We start from the raw sequence: 17029 nt of genomic DNA, 5'->3' as shown, positions 1-17029 counted from the left end.
GCTGTGGTCTCTCCCGTTGCGGAGCACAGGCTCCGGACGCGCAGGCTCAGCGGCCGTGGCTCACGGGCCCAGCCGCTCCGCGGCACGTGGGATCTTCCCGGACCAGGGCACGAACCCGTGTCCCCTGCATCGGCAGGCGGACTCTCAACCACTGCGCCACCAGGGAAGCCCCAGACCCCCTTCTTTTTATTTGAGGTGTTCCATAAACATTCTCCCTATTCCAAGAGCTCAAATCAAATCCTCTCCTTGGTTGTCTGGTGCATTTTATCTTTGACGGTGGCCATTTTTCTTATCTACGTTCTCTGCCTCTCTTTTCTCTCTCTGACCAAGTGTGTGGAGTCAAAGTCACTTAGGTTACATGCACGTATGACATGATGCTGAATACTCAACACCATGGGCTTCCTGCAGAATGGTGTGTAAGGACTGCAGTTTTACAAACGGAATCAGAATGTCAGTGCACAAGAGGAATTCTACTCTGAGTCAAGAAGCTGCAGAACTTTTTGAAAAGCAAGTAACTGCCCCATCCCAGTTTTTCTTCAGCACTGGCCATGTGCTGGAAGGAGACGGAAGATCAACCAGGTTGTATCCAGTTTCACTTCAAGTCTGGCATTAGATTTCTGGGTGATCTCAAGCCAGTCACTTGACTTCCTCATGTATCAGATGAGGCTCAGATTCTCAGCTTAACCTCACAAGATTAATTAAGGTGGAAGATTTTGAAAACCTACTGCAAAATGCAAAGCTCTATATAATTAGAAGGTGGTGCTAAACCCAGTTTTTCTTCTATAAGGTTTGGTCTCCACGTTTATATAGAATGTAGCAGGTCGCTGATGTGTGTTTGGCTCAGAGCAGAAACAATGCGCAGTCAGAGCAAGACCAGGCGTGGTACTGCCCAGAGACAGGCGGGTGGGCGGGAGGACATCTCTGGCCGCTCTCAGCGCTGTCATTCTATAAAGAACTCCAAAAGGTGAAGGCTGTGGAGAAGCACGGCTGGAGTGCATGTACCCAAGGGGGGTGGTATTTTGAGGACTCCCCCGCAAGTAGGCAAAGGCCATTCCAGCTTGCAGGACACCCCAGGCAGGTAACTTCTCAGGTAACTTGTTACAGAACAAGGCTCCAGCTCAGTTCTCAGATTCCAAGATGGAAGAGGAGGCTGAACCCAAGTATCTAGACTGTCTGGGGTCTACTGAAAATGCCCTTCTAGAGGTTGTAGATTGCTTGGGATTAAATCAAAAGATGGGCAGAAGCATTCTGAAAACAGTAAAAACATGCACATTTTAGGACTCCTCAGAGTTTAGGATGAAAAGGAATGTGAGCAAATGCAGCCAACTTGAAATTATTTGGGGCTGGTAAAGCTGCTTGGTTAGGACCTTTGGTCTCAGCCCAGTGGTCAGCACAGGGTTATCTGTAAGGTCAGAGCTGCAGGCTCCACTGAGGAGCCAGTAACTCTGCTCTGTTCCAAAGGCAAAGGGAAAGCCAAAGCCCAAGACTTCCTCAACCTTGAAAGACCCAGCGGCCCAGCCTGGCTCACTGTGGTACCACCTTCAAGGTCATGGCTATCACCCACCTCCTCCAGAAAGCTTTCCTGGACTTCTCCAGCTTTTCTCCTCTCCTCTGACACCCTAAGACCCTTGCCCTAATATCTGGCAGGCACTTTCCACATACTACCAGCAGTTGAGCTACTTTGTTCATGGTCAGCTGTCTCCCCAGGGCATCCATAAGCCACCAGAGGGTAGGGGCTCTGTATTTTTCTGAACCTACCCCTGTGACCAGCCCAGTTCCAACACTCAGGGAGACTGGCTGCCAGGTGTGCCCACCGTGTGTATCTTCCTGGGCATGCCCCCTTCTCTCCTGGGCTCTGAGGGCCTTGGTGCTAAGGAAGCCACCCCCCAGCCTTGGGGAGTGGCACAGCTGGGTTCTGTGCCTCCTCGGTGCGGTGGGGAGGTGGCCTCCAGGTGGCCCTGTGTGTGCTCAGACAGGATGGCGCTGGGGAAACCACAGAGCAGCCCTGCCCACCCTTCCTCAGGCCCCTCCAGAGCCTTCCTATTTTGGGTGGCATCTTTTCTAAAATTCCCCTTAGGCTTGGCCCTAATTATCTGTTTCCTAATCGCCTTGTCACGGATGGAGCTGGTGAGAAGGGCAAGGCTTCACATGCCATGGGAGGACACCTGGCGCAGCAGCCAACCCCTCGATGGGTCAGAGCTGGGGTAAAAGAGCAGGCACTGGGCCTGATGACGCCAGGCACTACCCAGGGCTGGCCGCCGTTTGACGGGGAGTGGGGCCTGGGCATGGAGAAAGGAGAGGGGGTGCCATGGAGGTCAGCCAAGGGCACACCGTGGGAAGAAAAGCCCCAGGGCAGAGCTAACGCCTCAGAACGTGTCTCTGGTTTCGGGGTTAGCCAGGTGTCTCACAACCCCTCCTATTTGAATACAGGCTTATGCTTTCTGAAGCATTTCCATGCTCTAATCTCATTAGATTCTCAAAATAGCTTGATGAGGTGGGTAGGGCAGGAATTATTTTCCCATTTGAAAGATGAGGAACCTGAGGGTCCAAAACATTTTGCCTCTTGGCCAAGATCACATGGGGGCATCAGTGGTTAAGTCTGGCCTGGAGTCTCAACTCTCAGGTCTGTGCCTTTCCCACCCACTGCACAACCCAACGACCATGATGACTGTGACGGAGCCACCACTGACCCAGCACTTACTGTGGGCCAGGCACTGTGCTAAATGCTTTAGCGGCATAATTTCATTTAATCTTCCCAATGATCCTTTGATAAAGGTAGCGATACCCTTATCAGCTGTAATTTGCCTACAGTAAGACCAGGGATTTCATTTCGCGTGGAGTGGCGATGCTGCAGAGTTGGCACAAGTGTAGAATGGGAAGGAAGAGTGTCTAGGGCCCACTCTAAACAGAGACCAGAGTTATTCATTGTTTCACCAATGGATTGCCTTTTGTGAAAGTTGTGTGGGTGTTTTGTTCATCATAAAGTGAATGTTTATCTTGGGCTGGGTCCTTGACTAGTACACTGGGCTGTCAACCCTTTGACTCTGGCATCAATTCACAGAGGGCCTAGGACCAAGCATTCTGATGATAAAGAGCGAATGAGGAAGGTGGTAGAAAAAGCAAGTCTCAATCGAGAGCTCTTGCTTTCAATGATTTCTCCTTGGAAGTTAAATTCCTAATGTCCCTGCTAAGAGAACATACTAGTAGAGACACACTGAAATCTCTATTCTTCAGATCTCTTAGAAGACGGAGGTTCCAGTGAGAATTTACCTATTACCATCCTTACTCTCTGACCCTCCTCAGGTCTCCCCGTGTCTTGTCTGGGCTGTGGAAAGACTCTCAACCATCCTTCCCTGACCCTCTGGCTTCTGATCTACACTGCTGTTGCCTGTCTTCTTTCTGGGACGGGTCTGATGATGACCCTCCTTCTACTGGGAAACCCTCAGTGGGTCCACAGATCCTACAGAATAAAGGCCACTTTCCTTGGTCCTTTTTCTTAATCTTGTTCATTACTAAGAGCACTAAGAAATCCTCTCTTCTAGCCACACTATCTTCCTTTCTAAAAATGGCCAAGAATGTTCTCATCCCCTGGTCTTTGCTCATGTTGGAGGATCACAAGTTCTCATTCCTTTATTCATTCAACAAACCATTACTAGGAGACTGACTAGTGTGCCGGAGCTTGGGAGTACCCGGATTAGAAACATAGCCCTGCCTTAAAGGATTCAGAGCCCAGGAATACTGAGCCTCCTTGCCTGCCCCACGCCCACTCCAGTCCTTCCTGCTGTTTTCAGGGATGCTCCCCACTTCACACCACCAAAGGAAATCCTGCTGATTCTCTACAACTCAATTCATCCACCAGGTGCTCTAAGAAACCCCACCCCCACCCCGATCCCTGAGGTTACCGTCTTGTGTTGTGTACCTATTTATTCTGCGTAATTCATTGTTTACTTACCTGTCACTCTCTTTAGACACAAAGTCATTTTAGGAGAGCCACCAGGGTCTTAGTCAATCCTTCATCCCCACATGGCTTTGCGTCTAGCAGGTGCTCAAACAATGCCCACTGGAAGGAAATGAAATCTGGCTGTGCTAACCCCTACCCACCATGGACAATGCTTAAAGGGGATTGGTACTTCCTTCTCATCTCACATGTGCCAGAACACTCAGGACCATTTTTATTAAGTATTTATGACAGCCTGTGTCTTAAATCTGAATCATACCACACTAGATATCTCTCAGTCTAGGCAAGACTGACCCGCAGAAACTGAAGGCAAACAAACACTTTATGATGAACAAAACACCCAAGCAACTCCCACGAAAGGCAACCTATTGGCGAGGCTCACCATGAACACCTCTGATCTCTATTAAAATGTGGCCCAGGCACTCTCGTCTTCCGGCTCAATCCTGTGTGCCTGCTATGCGGAATCACTGCTGCACTAGAAATGGCAACCACTTGGTTTCACCGTAGGCCAATTATAGCTGATAAAGCTAATCACTGCCTTTATCAATGGCTCTCCTTTATTCCGGTTATTAAAAAATGAAAGCAATCATACAAGTCAACAAACGTCTCTTGGTCCTAGTTTCACTGGTAGCTCTGGACTGGGGTGAGAGGATGCTCAGTGAGGGCCTGGCCAGCTTTGGGGAATGGCCTGCTACTCTCAGTTCACCATAATCTCCCCATCACCACCACTTGCTTATGCAGAAATCGGCAAAGCCTTTTACCTTGCCTCTTCTCCCTCCTCCCCGGAATCCATTCTGGTTTTCCAGAGCCTTCCCCAGCACCGCTGGATGACCCTGGCACATGGGGATGGACTCAGGCCTCAGCCCTGGCAACAGGAGGAGGCGGCCCTTTGTCCGTGGTCTTACCTCGGGAGCGATGTAGTCAGGAGTCCCGCAGAACGTGGTGGTCGTCACACCGTTCAGAATCCCTTCCTTGCACATTCCGAAGTCAGCCAGCTTGCAATGACCTTCTGCATCCAGAAGGATGTTGTCCAGTTTCAAATCCCTGTAAGATGGGCCAGAACCACATGGTTAATGCTTCACTCATCCCAATATGACCTTTGTGAGGTGGAGAGGTATGTGCACATCTCAGGGAAATCTGCTACAGAAAGGAAAGTCTTCAAGGAGGCTTGATCTGCCAACAACCAACCCCAGTCCAGGGCTCCTGCCCACAATGGCCAACCCCCAAAAGTGCCCCCCATTCATTCCGGCCTGAGGGAGGAGCTTCTGTAACCTCAGGAATGTCTCAACACTGCTTTGGTTTAGAGGAGTCGGCAGCTATTTACTGAAGCCTTTACTATGTGCTGAAATTCATATGATTCAGATCTTGAAAAGAGAGAAGGAAGGAGTTTACGCCCCTCCCTTCATCAGTGAATCATGGGGATCCGGTGGTGGGACAAGACTGACACATATTGGCACCAATGAAGCAGATACACCACATAAGAACCAGGTGCTGCTTTACAGGACACTGACTTTGTGAGCTGCTGTGTTTTGGGGGGAGGCGGGGAGGGAGACCATTGATGGCTGGCACAGGCAGGGAGGGCTCCCAGGAAACTGACTCTCAAGAGAAGCTTGGCTAGGTGGTACGGTTTGCACAGAGCATGAAGAGAAAAGGTGGGAGGGAGGGAGGGGAAGGCCAACACAGCACCCGCAAAAGGCAGTGAAGGGACCAGAGAACTGAGTCCCAGTAAACGGTGAGGCCAGACAGACATGTTGAGAACAAACCCAAAGAGCCCAGAGGGGTCTGAAATTCATGAAATCTGAAATTCATGCTGAGGGGCTGAGGGTAGCTGAAGCCCCAGCCTGCACAAGCGCACACGACGCATGTGCAAGATCAGTCTCTTAGGGGCAAGCAGGCCAAGCAGGGGAAGGGTCTGGGTGCAGGAAGGAGGGCCCATTGATTTCAATAGCCAGGCCCCATAGAGCTGGGTGGTTCTCAGGCCTCAGCCAGTGCAGCTTCCATATGGCCTATTTTACAGTTTGGGTTTCCCCTAAGATCTCGTATAGAATCTAGGGTTCTGGATAAGAATTCCCCTACCAAGTCTGCAAATTCCAGACATGTCCCATATAAAGATCTAGATGGAGGTCCTCACCCTGGGTCTCTCTCAGCAGTCACTCTGGGGCGCGGCGGCCTTGCAAAGAAGGCCGACTCCCCGGCACACAGAGCAAGAGGGGCCTTTCTCACAAGCCTGCTGGCGTCCGGACTTGAACTCCGGCCACCGTCAGGAATCCAGGCCCGAGTGCAAAGGTGGGGCAGGAAACACTCTAAGGCCAGCCTGTCTTGCACCCGTGGCCCCATTTCCTCATACAGCTGGGACTTCTTGAGAAAAGAGAAAGCACATAAAATGTGCTGCTCTAAGCAAATGCTTGCAAGCTACAGAAAGAAGAGTGCACCCGAGCCCTTGGGACCAGGGCTCCCCGAGTCCCTACCCTGGCCACCGTGTGTGGTCAAGGCTCCGCTCTGGCTGGGGTAGGGGAGCAGTGAGGGGAGCATGACTCGGGTGCAGGTGGCCTGGGTTGCAGTCACTACTGGGGTGTGGTCCTGGTGCAGTCGTCTTGCTGGTCTGTAACCCCATGTGCTGGCGTGAAGGGTTACTCTCACGAGGTGTGTGAAAGTAGCCGGTCTTTGATACCCTAACACGAGGAAACTGAGAGGAAGCCGGGTGTCCTGCAAACGTTTGAGGGGTTGAGAGGCTGACCCAGGGCCCTGCTGAGTTAGGGCCCCTTACACGCTCTCCAGTCTATAGAGTTGCCTTTCCAAGACCTACCCTTACCTTGCCCACCATGATCACCATGGCAACACCCACGCTAATAGTAACGACAACCTGCGGAAAGCACCTGGTAGTCTACAAACCACATTCGTATTCTGAACGACCCTGAGAGTGAGGAAGAGCACACTCTGCACGACGGTGGCAGAAACAAGCACAGGGAGACTGGAAGAGGGCAAGTGACTTCCGTAAGGTGACGGGGTGCTGGTGGGACTGTGACCTGAACTCAGGTCCCTGGCTCTGAAGGCTGGCACCGCTGCCTCCGTGTACTACACTCCCCTACCTTCCTGCCTTCTCAGTGGTGGACGACGTTCAGTGCCAGTCACCAACCCCCAAAATATAAAGGACCCCGCGTGCCATCGCTCAAGCACTCTCTTTTAAAGCCTTTGTTATGTCATAGGAAGGACTCGTTCTCATTTGTACGAATGGAACAGATTTCAGAAGATTCTGAGCCAACCCGAACCTTGCCCTTGTGCTGAAAATTGCGACTCAGTGTTTCCGGCCCATCAGGCTCAGCCTTTCCTTCTGCTAGGGGGGCTCCTACTCAGAGCAAGAGAAGGTGGACCACCTAGTTTCTCCCCACCTCCTGCTCTTCTCTGCCTGCCCTGGCCCAGGTGCACACCGTCCCTGGGCTCCCTGCCCCTCTGCTCCCTGGAGGAGAGAAGTCACTCCTGCTGCAGGCCCAGGGCGGCCACCAGGGCCGAGCATCTTTTGCAGCAGCTGCCCCTCTGCTGTGGCGAAGGGAGGCCCCAGGCCAAAGCATTTCTTCCCACTGTCCTGTCGATGATGCCTGACATCTTCCTTGGAGTCCCCCTCCACTGCCTGTATTTATCTCAACTCCAACTCCCCATGGGAATCCAAGTCCCAAGGAAGAGTTAGTGATTTATGTTCCTTTCCTTTTGTAACAGGAAAGATTAGCACAGCTTGAGAGACCCCTGGGGGCCAGAAAGGCTGCTACTGGAACTTTATTTCTCTGGGGGTCTTCAGTTTCACTTTAAAAAGAAAACTACTCATACCACAGAGACCAAATTTGTCTCGTCCCGGGCTCTGAGTGAGTTCCTGAGTGGGGTTTCAGGGGATGGGAGCGCTCAGGGAAGCCCAGGGCCATGCTTGCTCAGGTGGGAGAATGAGAGAGGAGAGAGAATGCCCTTCCCTGCAAGGGAGAGGGGACGGAGCCTGCAGAAAGAGGGTGGCATCCCCGAAGTTCTGCTAGCTGCACAGCTGGCTGAGGGCGGTGGTCCCCTCATCATTTCCCTCTCCTCTTACCAGCACTGCTGTGCCAAGACCCCTGCCTTTCTAGCTCCCATTCCCGCCCTAAGATTTCTCTACCTCTTGGCTTTTAGTGTGGTCTCTTCCCTAGGGGTCCCTAAGCCTCCCTGGGAAGCAGGGTCGGGGACAATCATTTCCCAGCCTTGCCCGCTCTGAAGCCCAGCCTGCAGGGCAGGGTGACTGGACTTTTCTTTTTGAGAGAAAGTTCCCCTGGCACTCGGGTCATGGTTGCGCACACAGTAGGTAGCTGTCAAACTCGTGGACTGACAGCTTTGCAAAGAGGGGCTCCTGCCTAGACGTCAATCCCTCTCTACTCAGTCCCCAAATACAAGGCCAGGGCACTTCTGAGGACTGGGACACTTTTTTTAAGGAGTAGGGTGTTCTTCTTTTTTCTTTTTTTAAATAATGGAAACAAATACAGCAACATCCCTTTCCCTATGAGCCAATGTAACTAGCCTTTATTTATTAAGTTGATCTATTAATAGTTTTATTCAATCTTTTTCAATAGGTAATACATTCACGTGTTCATAAAGTCCAACGTGTAAAGGGCCTACAGGAAATATTCTCCCTCCTGCCTCTGTTCCCCAGACACCCCCTTTCCCCCCCCTACAGGCAATTGCTTTTTACTCATTCCTTGAGTATCCTCTTGGTCACACTTTATACGTAAAAAAGAAAATGTGAATATACATTCATTTCCTCCCGTTTAACTGAATGGGAGCTTGTTATATGCACTCATTCATACCTTATATTTTCTACTTATATATTGGCTATATTGGAGATCTTTCTGTCTCGACACATGAAGAGTCTCCTAATTCATTTTTATGGCTGTATGATACTACACCACATTTTGGGGGGGGCATTTAAGATGCTTCTAATATTGTGCTATTATAAATAGTGCTGCTGTGATTAAGTTTGTACATATGACATCTTGTGCATATATGAAAGTAATTGTACACATATCCTAGAAATTTCTGAGTCAAATAGTAAAAACTGTGGATTTTGATGAATGTTGTCAAACTGCCCTCCTTAGAGGTTGAGCAGTTTACATCTCCATAAGGCATATATGATAGTCCCTGCTTGCTACCATGGTGTGTTACCACACCATGGTAGTCTGGTAGTCTGATAGGTAAAAACAGTATTTCAGTATATCCCTAGGTTTCTCTGCAAGTTTGGGCATTTTTTCCTATATTTAAAAGTGATCCGTATTTTTTTTTTCTGTGAACTGTTACCTATTTTCCTGTGGTGGTGTTTATTGATTGTTAGGAGTTCTTTCTATATTAGGAAACAACCTTTGTGTGGGCTAAGAATTGCAAATGCTTGCCCCAGTTTACTCTTTGACTTCTGACATTGCTTATGCCGGTTCCTGCCAGGCCAATCGTATTTCTTTTGATGTAACTGAATTGATGTCTAATTTTATGGTTTTTGGAGTTTACGTTTTCATTTGAAAGTCTTTGTTTTACCCATTTCAAAGTTATAAAAGCATTCTCCCAAGGTTTCTCACTAGTACTTTTATGCTTTCATTTTATAAACGTTAAGTCTTTGATATCATTGGAATTTGCCCTGATAAAAGGTGTGAAGTATATAGATCCAACTTTGTTTCCAGACTTCTAGTAAGTTGCCCCAATCCAATATGTTAAATAGTTCATCTTTTCCTCATTGACTGAAATACCACCTTTAATAGATACTGGTATTAAATGTCCATATATATTTGGATTTATTTCTGTACCCTTCACTCTGTAACATTGATCTGTTGCATACTTTTTAAATTATTGTAGGTTTAAAGTATGTTTTAATAGCCAGCAGGACTGGTCCCCTTCTCCTTTTTGAAAATTTCCTGGCTACTCTTGCATATTTATTTTTCCATACAAACTTTAGAATCATCTGTCTAGTTAAAAAAAAAAAAAAATTCCTAGTGATGTTTTTTATTGGAAACGTGTTTAAAGTTATAAATTAACTCAAGGAGAATTGACCTTTCTATGATGTTGAGTCTTCCTATTCAATAACACTGTTTGTTTTTCCATTTGTTCAAATCTTGCCTGTGTCCCGTAGGAGCATTTTAAAGTTCTCTCCTATAGATCTTGTAGTACACTTTTGTTATATTTCATGGCAGCCTGCCGGTTGTCCCAATATTCATTCTCACTTTCTCCTTAGTGAGAGAATGTTGATTTCTTTTGAGCCATGCACATAGTGATGCAGCTATAAACTAGAATGCAAAGCCTTCTTTAGAGCTGGGCGTGGTTATGTGACTAAGTTCTAGCCAATCAGATGTGTCAAAGTCTCCTTGACAGGAAGAGCCTTACACTTCTTTCCTTCCTCTAGCCTACTGCCTGAATGAGGATGTAATGCCTGGAGTCCTAGCAGCCACGTTCGACCATAAAGATAAGGACCACGTCCCAGGAATGGACTACTTATACTTCCAGATAACATTCATAAGAAAAAGAAAAACTTGTACTTTATTTAAAGCACCGTTGTCTGGGTTTCATGTGTTAACTGCAACTGAATCTACTTCTAAATAATCCGAGTTATTATTTTATACTTCACGTTCCCATTGTAAATAGGAGCTTTTCTTCCATTATATCTTCTATCATGTTACACATGTTTGTACTAACTATTGATTTCTGCTAACCATTCTGTGCCCTGCTGCTACACGGAATGATCTTTATTTTTGTAAAGGAGTTTTTCCAGTTGATTCTCCTGGATTTTCCATATCATCTGTAATCAGTGATCACTTTTACCTCCTCCTTTTCAGTGATTATATTTCTAACGTATTTCTTCCGTCTGGTTGTGTTGACTAGAACCTTGAGAACAATGCTAAAGAATAACGGTGAGAGTGAGCCCCTCTGGTGGTCCCTGATCTTAGGGGGTGGGGCTCCCAGAACTTGTTTCTTAGGCAGAATACCTTTATTATAGCCCCTGGCACGTGGCACCTGGATCGAAGGCTTCCTTACTGTGCTTCCCCACTAGGCTGAGGATTGTGAGAACTTCCATGGAACCTCCCTGACTCCCCGAGCTGCCAGATGTCCAAATGGGCTGTGTGTGGGCTGGAGAGGAGCGGGTAAGGAGCAGGTCATATGCCCTGTCCCTCTGGTCCAGGGTTTCTCACCCTTGGCACACTGGAGCTGGACTGGCATTTGGGCTGGATAACTCTTGGTTGTGGGCAGCTGCCCTGTGCACTGTAGGATGTTTAGTAGCATCCCTGGTCTCTACACACTAGATGCTCTTAGCAATCCCCAACCAAGCTGTGACAACCAGAAACGGCTCCAGACGTGGCCAAACGTCTCTTTGCAGGACCTCTGGCGGACAGCTACCTCTCTGATTTAAGTCTTAACAGTGATCAGAGCTCCCAGATGGCCTAACCCAGATCATTAAGCCAAACAGGGATTTCGGAGCCATGCTCTGGCTACCAGGAAAGGGTGCATCTGCCCACAGTATCCTCTGCCATTTTACCCTAGGAGACAAGAACCCTGACCACACCAACCCTGCTGACATCTGCTATCATCAACCACCTTTTTAAACGTATGAAGAAATGGAGGCTCACTTGCCCAAGGCAAGGCAAGTCACTTGCCCAAGGTCTCAGGGCTGGTAAGAAGCAGCACTGAGCTGACTCCACACAGCTGCCCGTGATCACCTTACACCAAATGGAAGGCCCGTGAGCTGGAAATCTCCATCTGCTGATTGGACCCAAATTCCTTTGGGCTGGATAAGGAAGCCTTCGTGGTGAGAAGGGGAATACAGAGGCCAAGAGGTCACAGTGGCTGACAGGGAAGGACTGATTTAGAGGCAGGATGGTATGACCAAGGCTCCCTTGGGGCAGGAGCACAGATCTCTTCCAGAAACTCAAAAGGCACCAAGAAAAGAAATTCCCTAAACAACATACCTTTAAAAAAAAAAACATTCTATAAAACCTATGGGGGTAGGGGTGAGACCTTGCAGTTGGTTTTAAGGAGGGGGAAAAAAAATGCTTTTCTTCTATGACCAACTGCACTACTTTATTGGGTTGGAAAATGGGAAAGGGATCTGTGAGTGAAAGCAAAGATCCCTAAAGTGAGTTTGCTGTGAGCTGGGGAAGAAATGGTCTTGTCCTGAGGATAAGTAAGGTGTACAGAAGGTCTTCATATCAGGGACATCTGTTACAGATGGGCCGAAATCTGCAGTAGATCAAATTACACTTTTGCTTTTAACAAAAATTTACTTTTAACATGACATGGAATCAGCTATTGCTATCTCTAGAAATGTGTCCACGACAATTTGAAATACATATGTTGGCTCCTAAGAATTGTACGCCCCTGCCCCCCACGGCTATCTATGCACCTAATGGCTCTGTCTAAGACGTTGTAGGTGCCTCTGTGTTTTGATCTGAGATGCTGGTGGGGGGTGGGGGTCCCCCTACTTGTCTCTTCCTGATAGGCAGTGAGGCAGTTCTGAATCTGAATCCTAACTTGGCTACTTTCAAGCTGGATGATGTTCAGCTGGTCCAAAATATCATTGGGACTCAGTTTTCTTATCTGTAAAATGGGAAGAATACTGCCACGATTGACTGATGTAACTGACATGAAAGCTCTAGCACAGTGCCTGAGACATGGCAGTTACCCCAGAAATTCCGTCCTCTCCAGGGATCTCTAACAGTCACTTCTTAAAATACACCTGCCACGTGAGGGCAAGTCACTAGAATTTTTGAAAAATACTTATTACCTCTTATTGTATATAAGCCACTGAGAGAGACACTGTGGGATGAAAAATAGGAAGCATATGCAACTGTAATACATGAAACAAAGTGATGACTGATACTTAAATGAAACAGACAGACACAGATAGAGACTGAAACTTTCAGTCTAGTCCAGTGAGAAAAATCACAGATTCCTTTCCACTGGGCCTGGGGGAATGACACCTGATGGGAACACCTAGAGCCCCAGGGGAGAAAACAACTGGGTGGGAGGTAGGGAGTAGGAGGGGGTGGGGTGGGGTGGGGCAATACAGGTGCTTCTAATCAGGATTGATGTGACAGCTTCCAGACCCTTAGTTAGCAAACTTCTCAGGACCTGGATGCCATGCTGGGAATGGGGCCTGAAGGGCTGCTGTGGTTGCAGCTGTAACCTGTCCCTAAGCTCGAGGCTTACACACCTTAAGGCTATCACATGCCTTATCTCTCTTACCACACAGCCCTGGCAATGAGCAGCATCATCCCCAATTTACAGAAGAACTTGGAGGGAAATAAAGCCTAGGGAGGTGAGCTGGGGCCTGCACTTCAGAAGCTGGGTGAAGTCCTCCATCCCTCCCATAGCACCTCAGCCATCTCAGCTGAAAATTCATCCTTTGCCATTGTAAAATTATAGTGTCCCAATTTGACGGCAGATTCCCCAAGAATAAGGGCCAGAAAATTCTTCTGTAAACCACAGAGCAGTCAGCAAAGGGGTGACACCCGTGAGACCCTTCACACACAAGAAAAAAGTTAAAAAAATTTTGTTTTGCTTGACTTGTAAACTTGCCCTAAAGGAAGAGATCCATATGCTCCTGTCTCCTTCACCCTGGCTCCTTTTTTTTTTTTTTTTTTTTTTTTTAATGCCCTCACTTCCTGGTATGCTCACCCCACCGGCAGGCTAATTCCACAAAGCTCAGGCCTGAGTGCCACAGAAACGACAGCAAATTCTTCCATTTACTTGAAGATAAGAGATGAGAGAGATTACTTCTCGGGATGCCAAGTATTTGGATCACCAGAGAGCAGGCCCTCGGGCGAGGTTATGCAGAAACTCTGCTTGTTTTTGGACAAGTAGTGGAGACTTGTAAATGACTGTGGTTAATCACATGGGAATCCAGGCTCTTCTGGCAGATGATGTCAAACACTTTCATAAATTTAACAATATGTTCAAGAGAAAGACCATTTGCCCCTTCAATGCAGTCAGACTCCCCTCAAGATGGTCGCCAATGCTGGTGACGAGCCATCATCCTTTCTCCCAGCTTTCTCTGTGGCAGCCACCTCTCATCACTCCCAGGAAGGCCATGTCACTCAAGTACGACCCTACACCCCTACGACGGGATGGCAAGCGAGAAGCCTAGGAGAGTGTACCTCCTGCCTCTCCATCAAACAGAAAAGCATAACGTGCTTTCAGAACCAAGGTAAATGATTAAAAAATTCTCCATATCAGTGCTGATACCTGAGAGCTGACGATAATATTTCACTCTGCGCCAGTCTGCAGAGAAATCTTTCTCCAAGTCTTTTCATAGGAAAAGCTCAATCATTTAGGAACAAAATCATAACCACCACTTTTCTTTTTCAAATGTTTTTGCATGCCAGGCTCAGGGGTAAATCTTTTATATGCATTAACTCATTTAATCTCACAAATAGCCTATGAATCTGGTAAGACTATTATTATCTCCATTTTAAAGACGGTCTCAGGGGTTATTGACCTGGTCCAGAACACACAGGTGGCGAGTGACAGAGTCGGTGCTGCCTGACATCAGCTCCCATGTTCTTAATCACTTTGCTATGTCGCTTGGGGAGGAAAGAAAAAAAAAAACAAACTGTAGCACGTTTTTGCCGTTTTGTGGGATTGGGAACACAACTGTTGCTCTTGGAGGGTGGTTGCTTTTGACTCACAGCAACATGGTTACAAGATGCAACTGATAAGCTAGACACTGCTGTTTTGACCAAACAGATGACCCCTTGTCTGAAGACAGCAGACTTTAAGCTACCACACTGACAGCTGAAAACCTGAGGTGTGAAACAGCACCCCTGTTCACAGCCAAAATACATAGCCCGGGGCTCTACCTGGGCATCAAGACTTGGAATCACTGCAGGATCACTTATCTGATAGCATGATTTTCCAATTACTTTTTTTTTTTTTTTTTTAACCCACAGTAATGAAAGCAAATCCTTATCCTTAATACTCGTGGATAATATCCTGACCTCCACTGATGGGAAACAGAACTCGACTTGTGTCCCCAGCAAGCAAGATGGGCTGCCCTGACCATGATACTTACACCTAGTCCCCTCATTCCCCTCCAGGTCATCAAACAACTTGGCTTCGAAATGGCTACTTGGGATTCTGTGTACAGACCAGGAACAAGGACAATGGCGACCTCAAGCAAGCTGCTTTTCTGAGCTTTACTGTCTTCAAATATGAGCCACGATGGCTGGATAAATTAATCCCCAAGGATCCTTCTCGTCTAAGATCCTGGGAAGCCAAGGCAGCTGGAGCACATGAAGCTTGAACTTGCAGTCCTAGCTGTTGGACACCAAATGTTTCCCTTTCCACTTTGGAGCAAACCTTTGCCAGCAGAGGCGTCTTTATACAAAATGTAAATCAGATGACGCTCTCTTCCTGCTTGCATTCTTCCAGGGCGCCCCATGAACTCACTTCCTAACATGGTGCGCAAGACCCTGTGTGGTCTCCACCACCCTGGCCTTTTAGCCTCATCCCTCACCCCACCCCCTCACAATCCAAACCTGGGGACTGTGGGTGGTTCCCAGATGTGTGAGGCTGTCTCCTGCCTCAATGTCTTGGCAAACCCAGGCCCCACTGGGAGTATCCATCTTCCACAATGGCCCACGCCATGGGGGCGGGGCCTGGGAATCCCCCCCAGTGCCTGAAGCATCCTAGCTTCTCAATACCTGTTGGTCAAAGGAACGAGTGAGTAGAGAAGTGAATCTGTGGATCATGGCCCCTCCAGTCAGATGACCTTATTTTCAGATAACGTACGGAACTACTAAAACATATTATTAAAAAATATGAAAACTAACGCCAAAACCATCAGAGGCAGCTGAATCTGATGTTCTCTTGCACCTTCCAATCCGTTCTCTGGTTATACTCAGGAAGAACCCCTTTCTGACCCCAGCAACTTCCACGGCAGTCAGAGTAGCATCCGAGTGCCTTACTCTGGCCCTGGGGCTGGCCCTTCCCCATCTCTTTTGGAGTCACCTTCCCCTTTGTCCAGCCACAGGGGTGTTGACAGTTCCTCAAGCTCACCAAGCACTTTCCTGCCTTGAGACCTTTGCCACATCGCTGTTCCCTTTCCCTGGAAAACAGACTCCTTGCCATCTGAGTCTCTGCCTCCATTTCCTTTCCTCAAAGACGCCTTTCTTGGCCACCCTGTCTAACGTGTCCCACCACCACCCGCCCCCGACCCTTCCTGTATTCTCAGTAACCATGGTCACTTCCTTTGCAGCAGTGATCACAATTTGTAATTACTTTGCTTGTTTATGCCCTTGAGTTTACGGCTTCCCTCACACGAGCTCCACGAGAACTATGTCTTCGTGCTTGCATCTCGGTCCCCAGAGCCCTGCAAAGCACCTGGCACTCAATGTTTGTTGAGTGCCTGGATGAGCTAATGAGCAGGATCTGTATTAAGTCCATTCTAATGACAGTCTAGTTAATGGCATGACTACAACTCCTAATACATCCGTTGCCTACTTGGCCCTACTACATAATGCTCCACAATACTTACTGAGTTGCCACTCAGGGTCTGCTTTGGTGCTAGGAGGATACGGACAGAGGACACAGTCCCTGTCCTCAAGGCAGAAGTGAACATGAATGAGTCCGGAATACTTGGCATGGTAAGTTCTACACCAGAAGGACAAGCAGGACACCACCACTGTCCTTAGAAGGCAAGGGCTGCCGGTCTCGCCTTTTTTGGGCCCAGCGATTTGCAGCTCGGAACCCAGCCAGCACTCTGTCATCACAGAAAGGGCTACTCCAGCTAAAGGACCAAGAGTAACCTTTCTGGGGGCGTGCCTGGAGCCTGGCGGAAGTGGACTATGGAACCCTAGGCAGGGCCCTAACTCCCGGACAGGAAGGCCAGAAAACTACTCCTCAAGCTCCTTTGTCAGTACGAGAAGCTGCCAGAACCAGTAAGTATAGGGCTTCCGTGTGCAGCCACGCAAGAAGCCACGTGCTAAGAGAGTGGTCAGCCCCTTGCAGGTCAGCCCAGCCCAGATAAAGAGCTGAGGAAACGCAAATGTAACCCCGACAAGTTGAGGGGGATGTAGGGAACGCACGTCT

At 48.3% G+C, this 17029-nt stretch overlaps 1 protein-coding gene across 1 annotated transcript in view; it reads right to left on the bottom strand.

The window, feature by feature from the left end:
- The window catches only part of PRKCE (protein kinase C epsilon), a gene marked incomplete at its 5' end in the record, with an annotated part of 189627 nt that overhangs the window by 29295 nt on the left and 143303 nt on the right, over window positions 1–17029 (bottom strand). Inside the window, one exon of the mRNA XM_007459990.1 lies at window positions 4864–5002. Within this exon, the coding sequence (XP_007460052.1) occupies window positions 4864–5002 (139 nt within the window). The remainder of the gene's footprint in view (window positions 1–4863; window positions 5003–17029) is intronic.

This window comes from Lipotes vexillifer, unplaced genomic scaffold (assembly GCF_000442215.2).
Source record: "Lipotes vexillifer unplaced genomic scaffold, Lipotes_vexillifer_v1.1 scaffold666, whole genome shotgun sequence".
Lineage (NCBI taxonomy): Eukaryota > Metazoa > Chordata > Mammalia > Artiodactyla > Lipotidae > Lipotes > Lipotes vexillifer.
The sequence above is the reverse complement of the archived record's forward strand: the minus strand, read 5'-3'. Positions and strand labels throughout refer to the sequence as shown.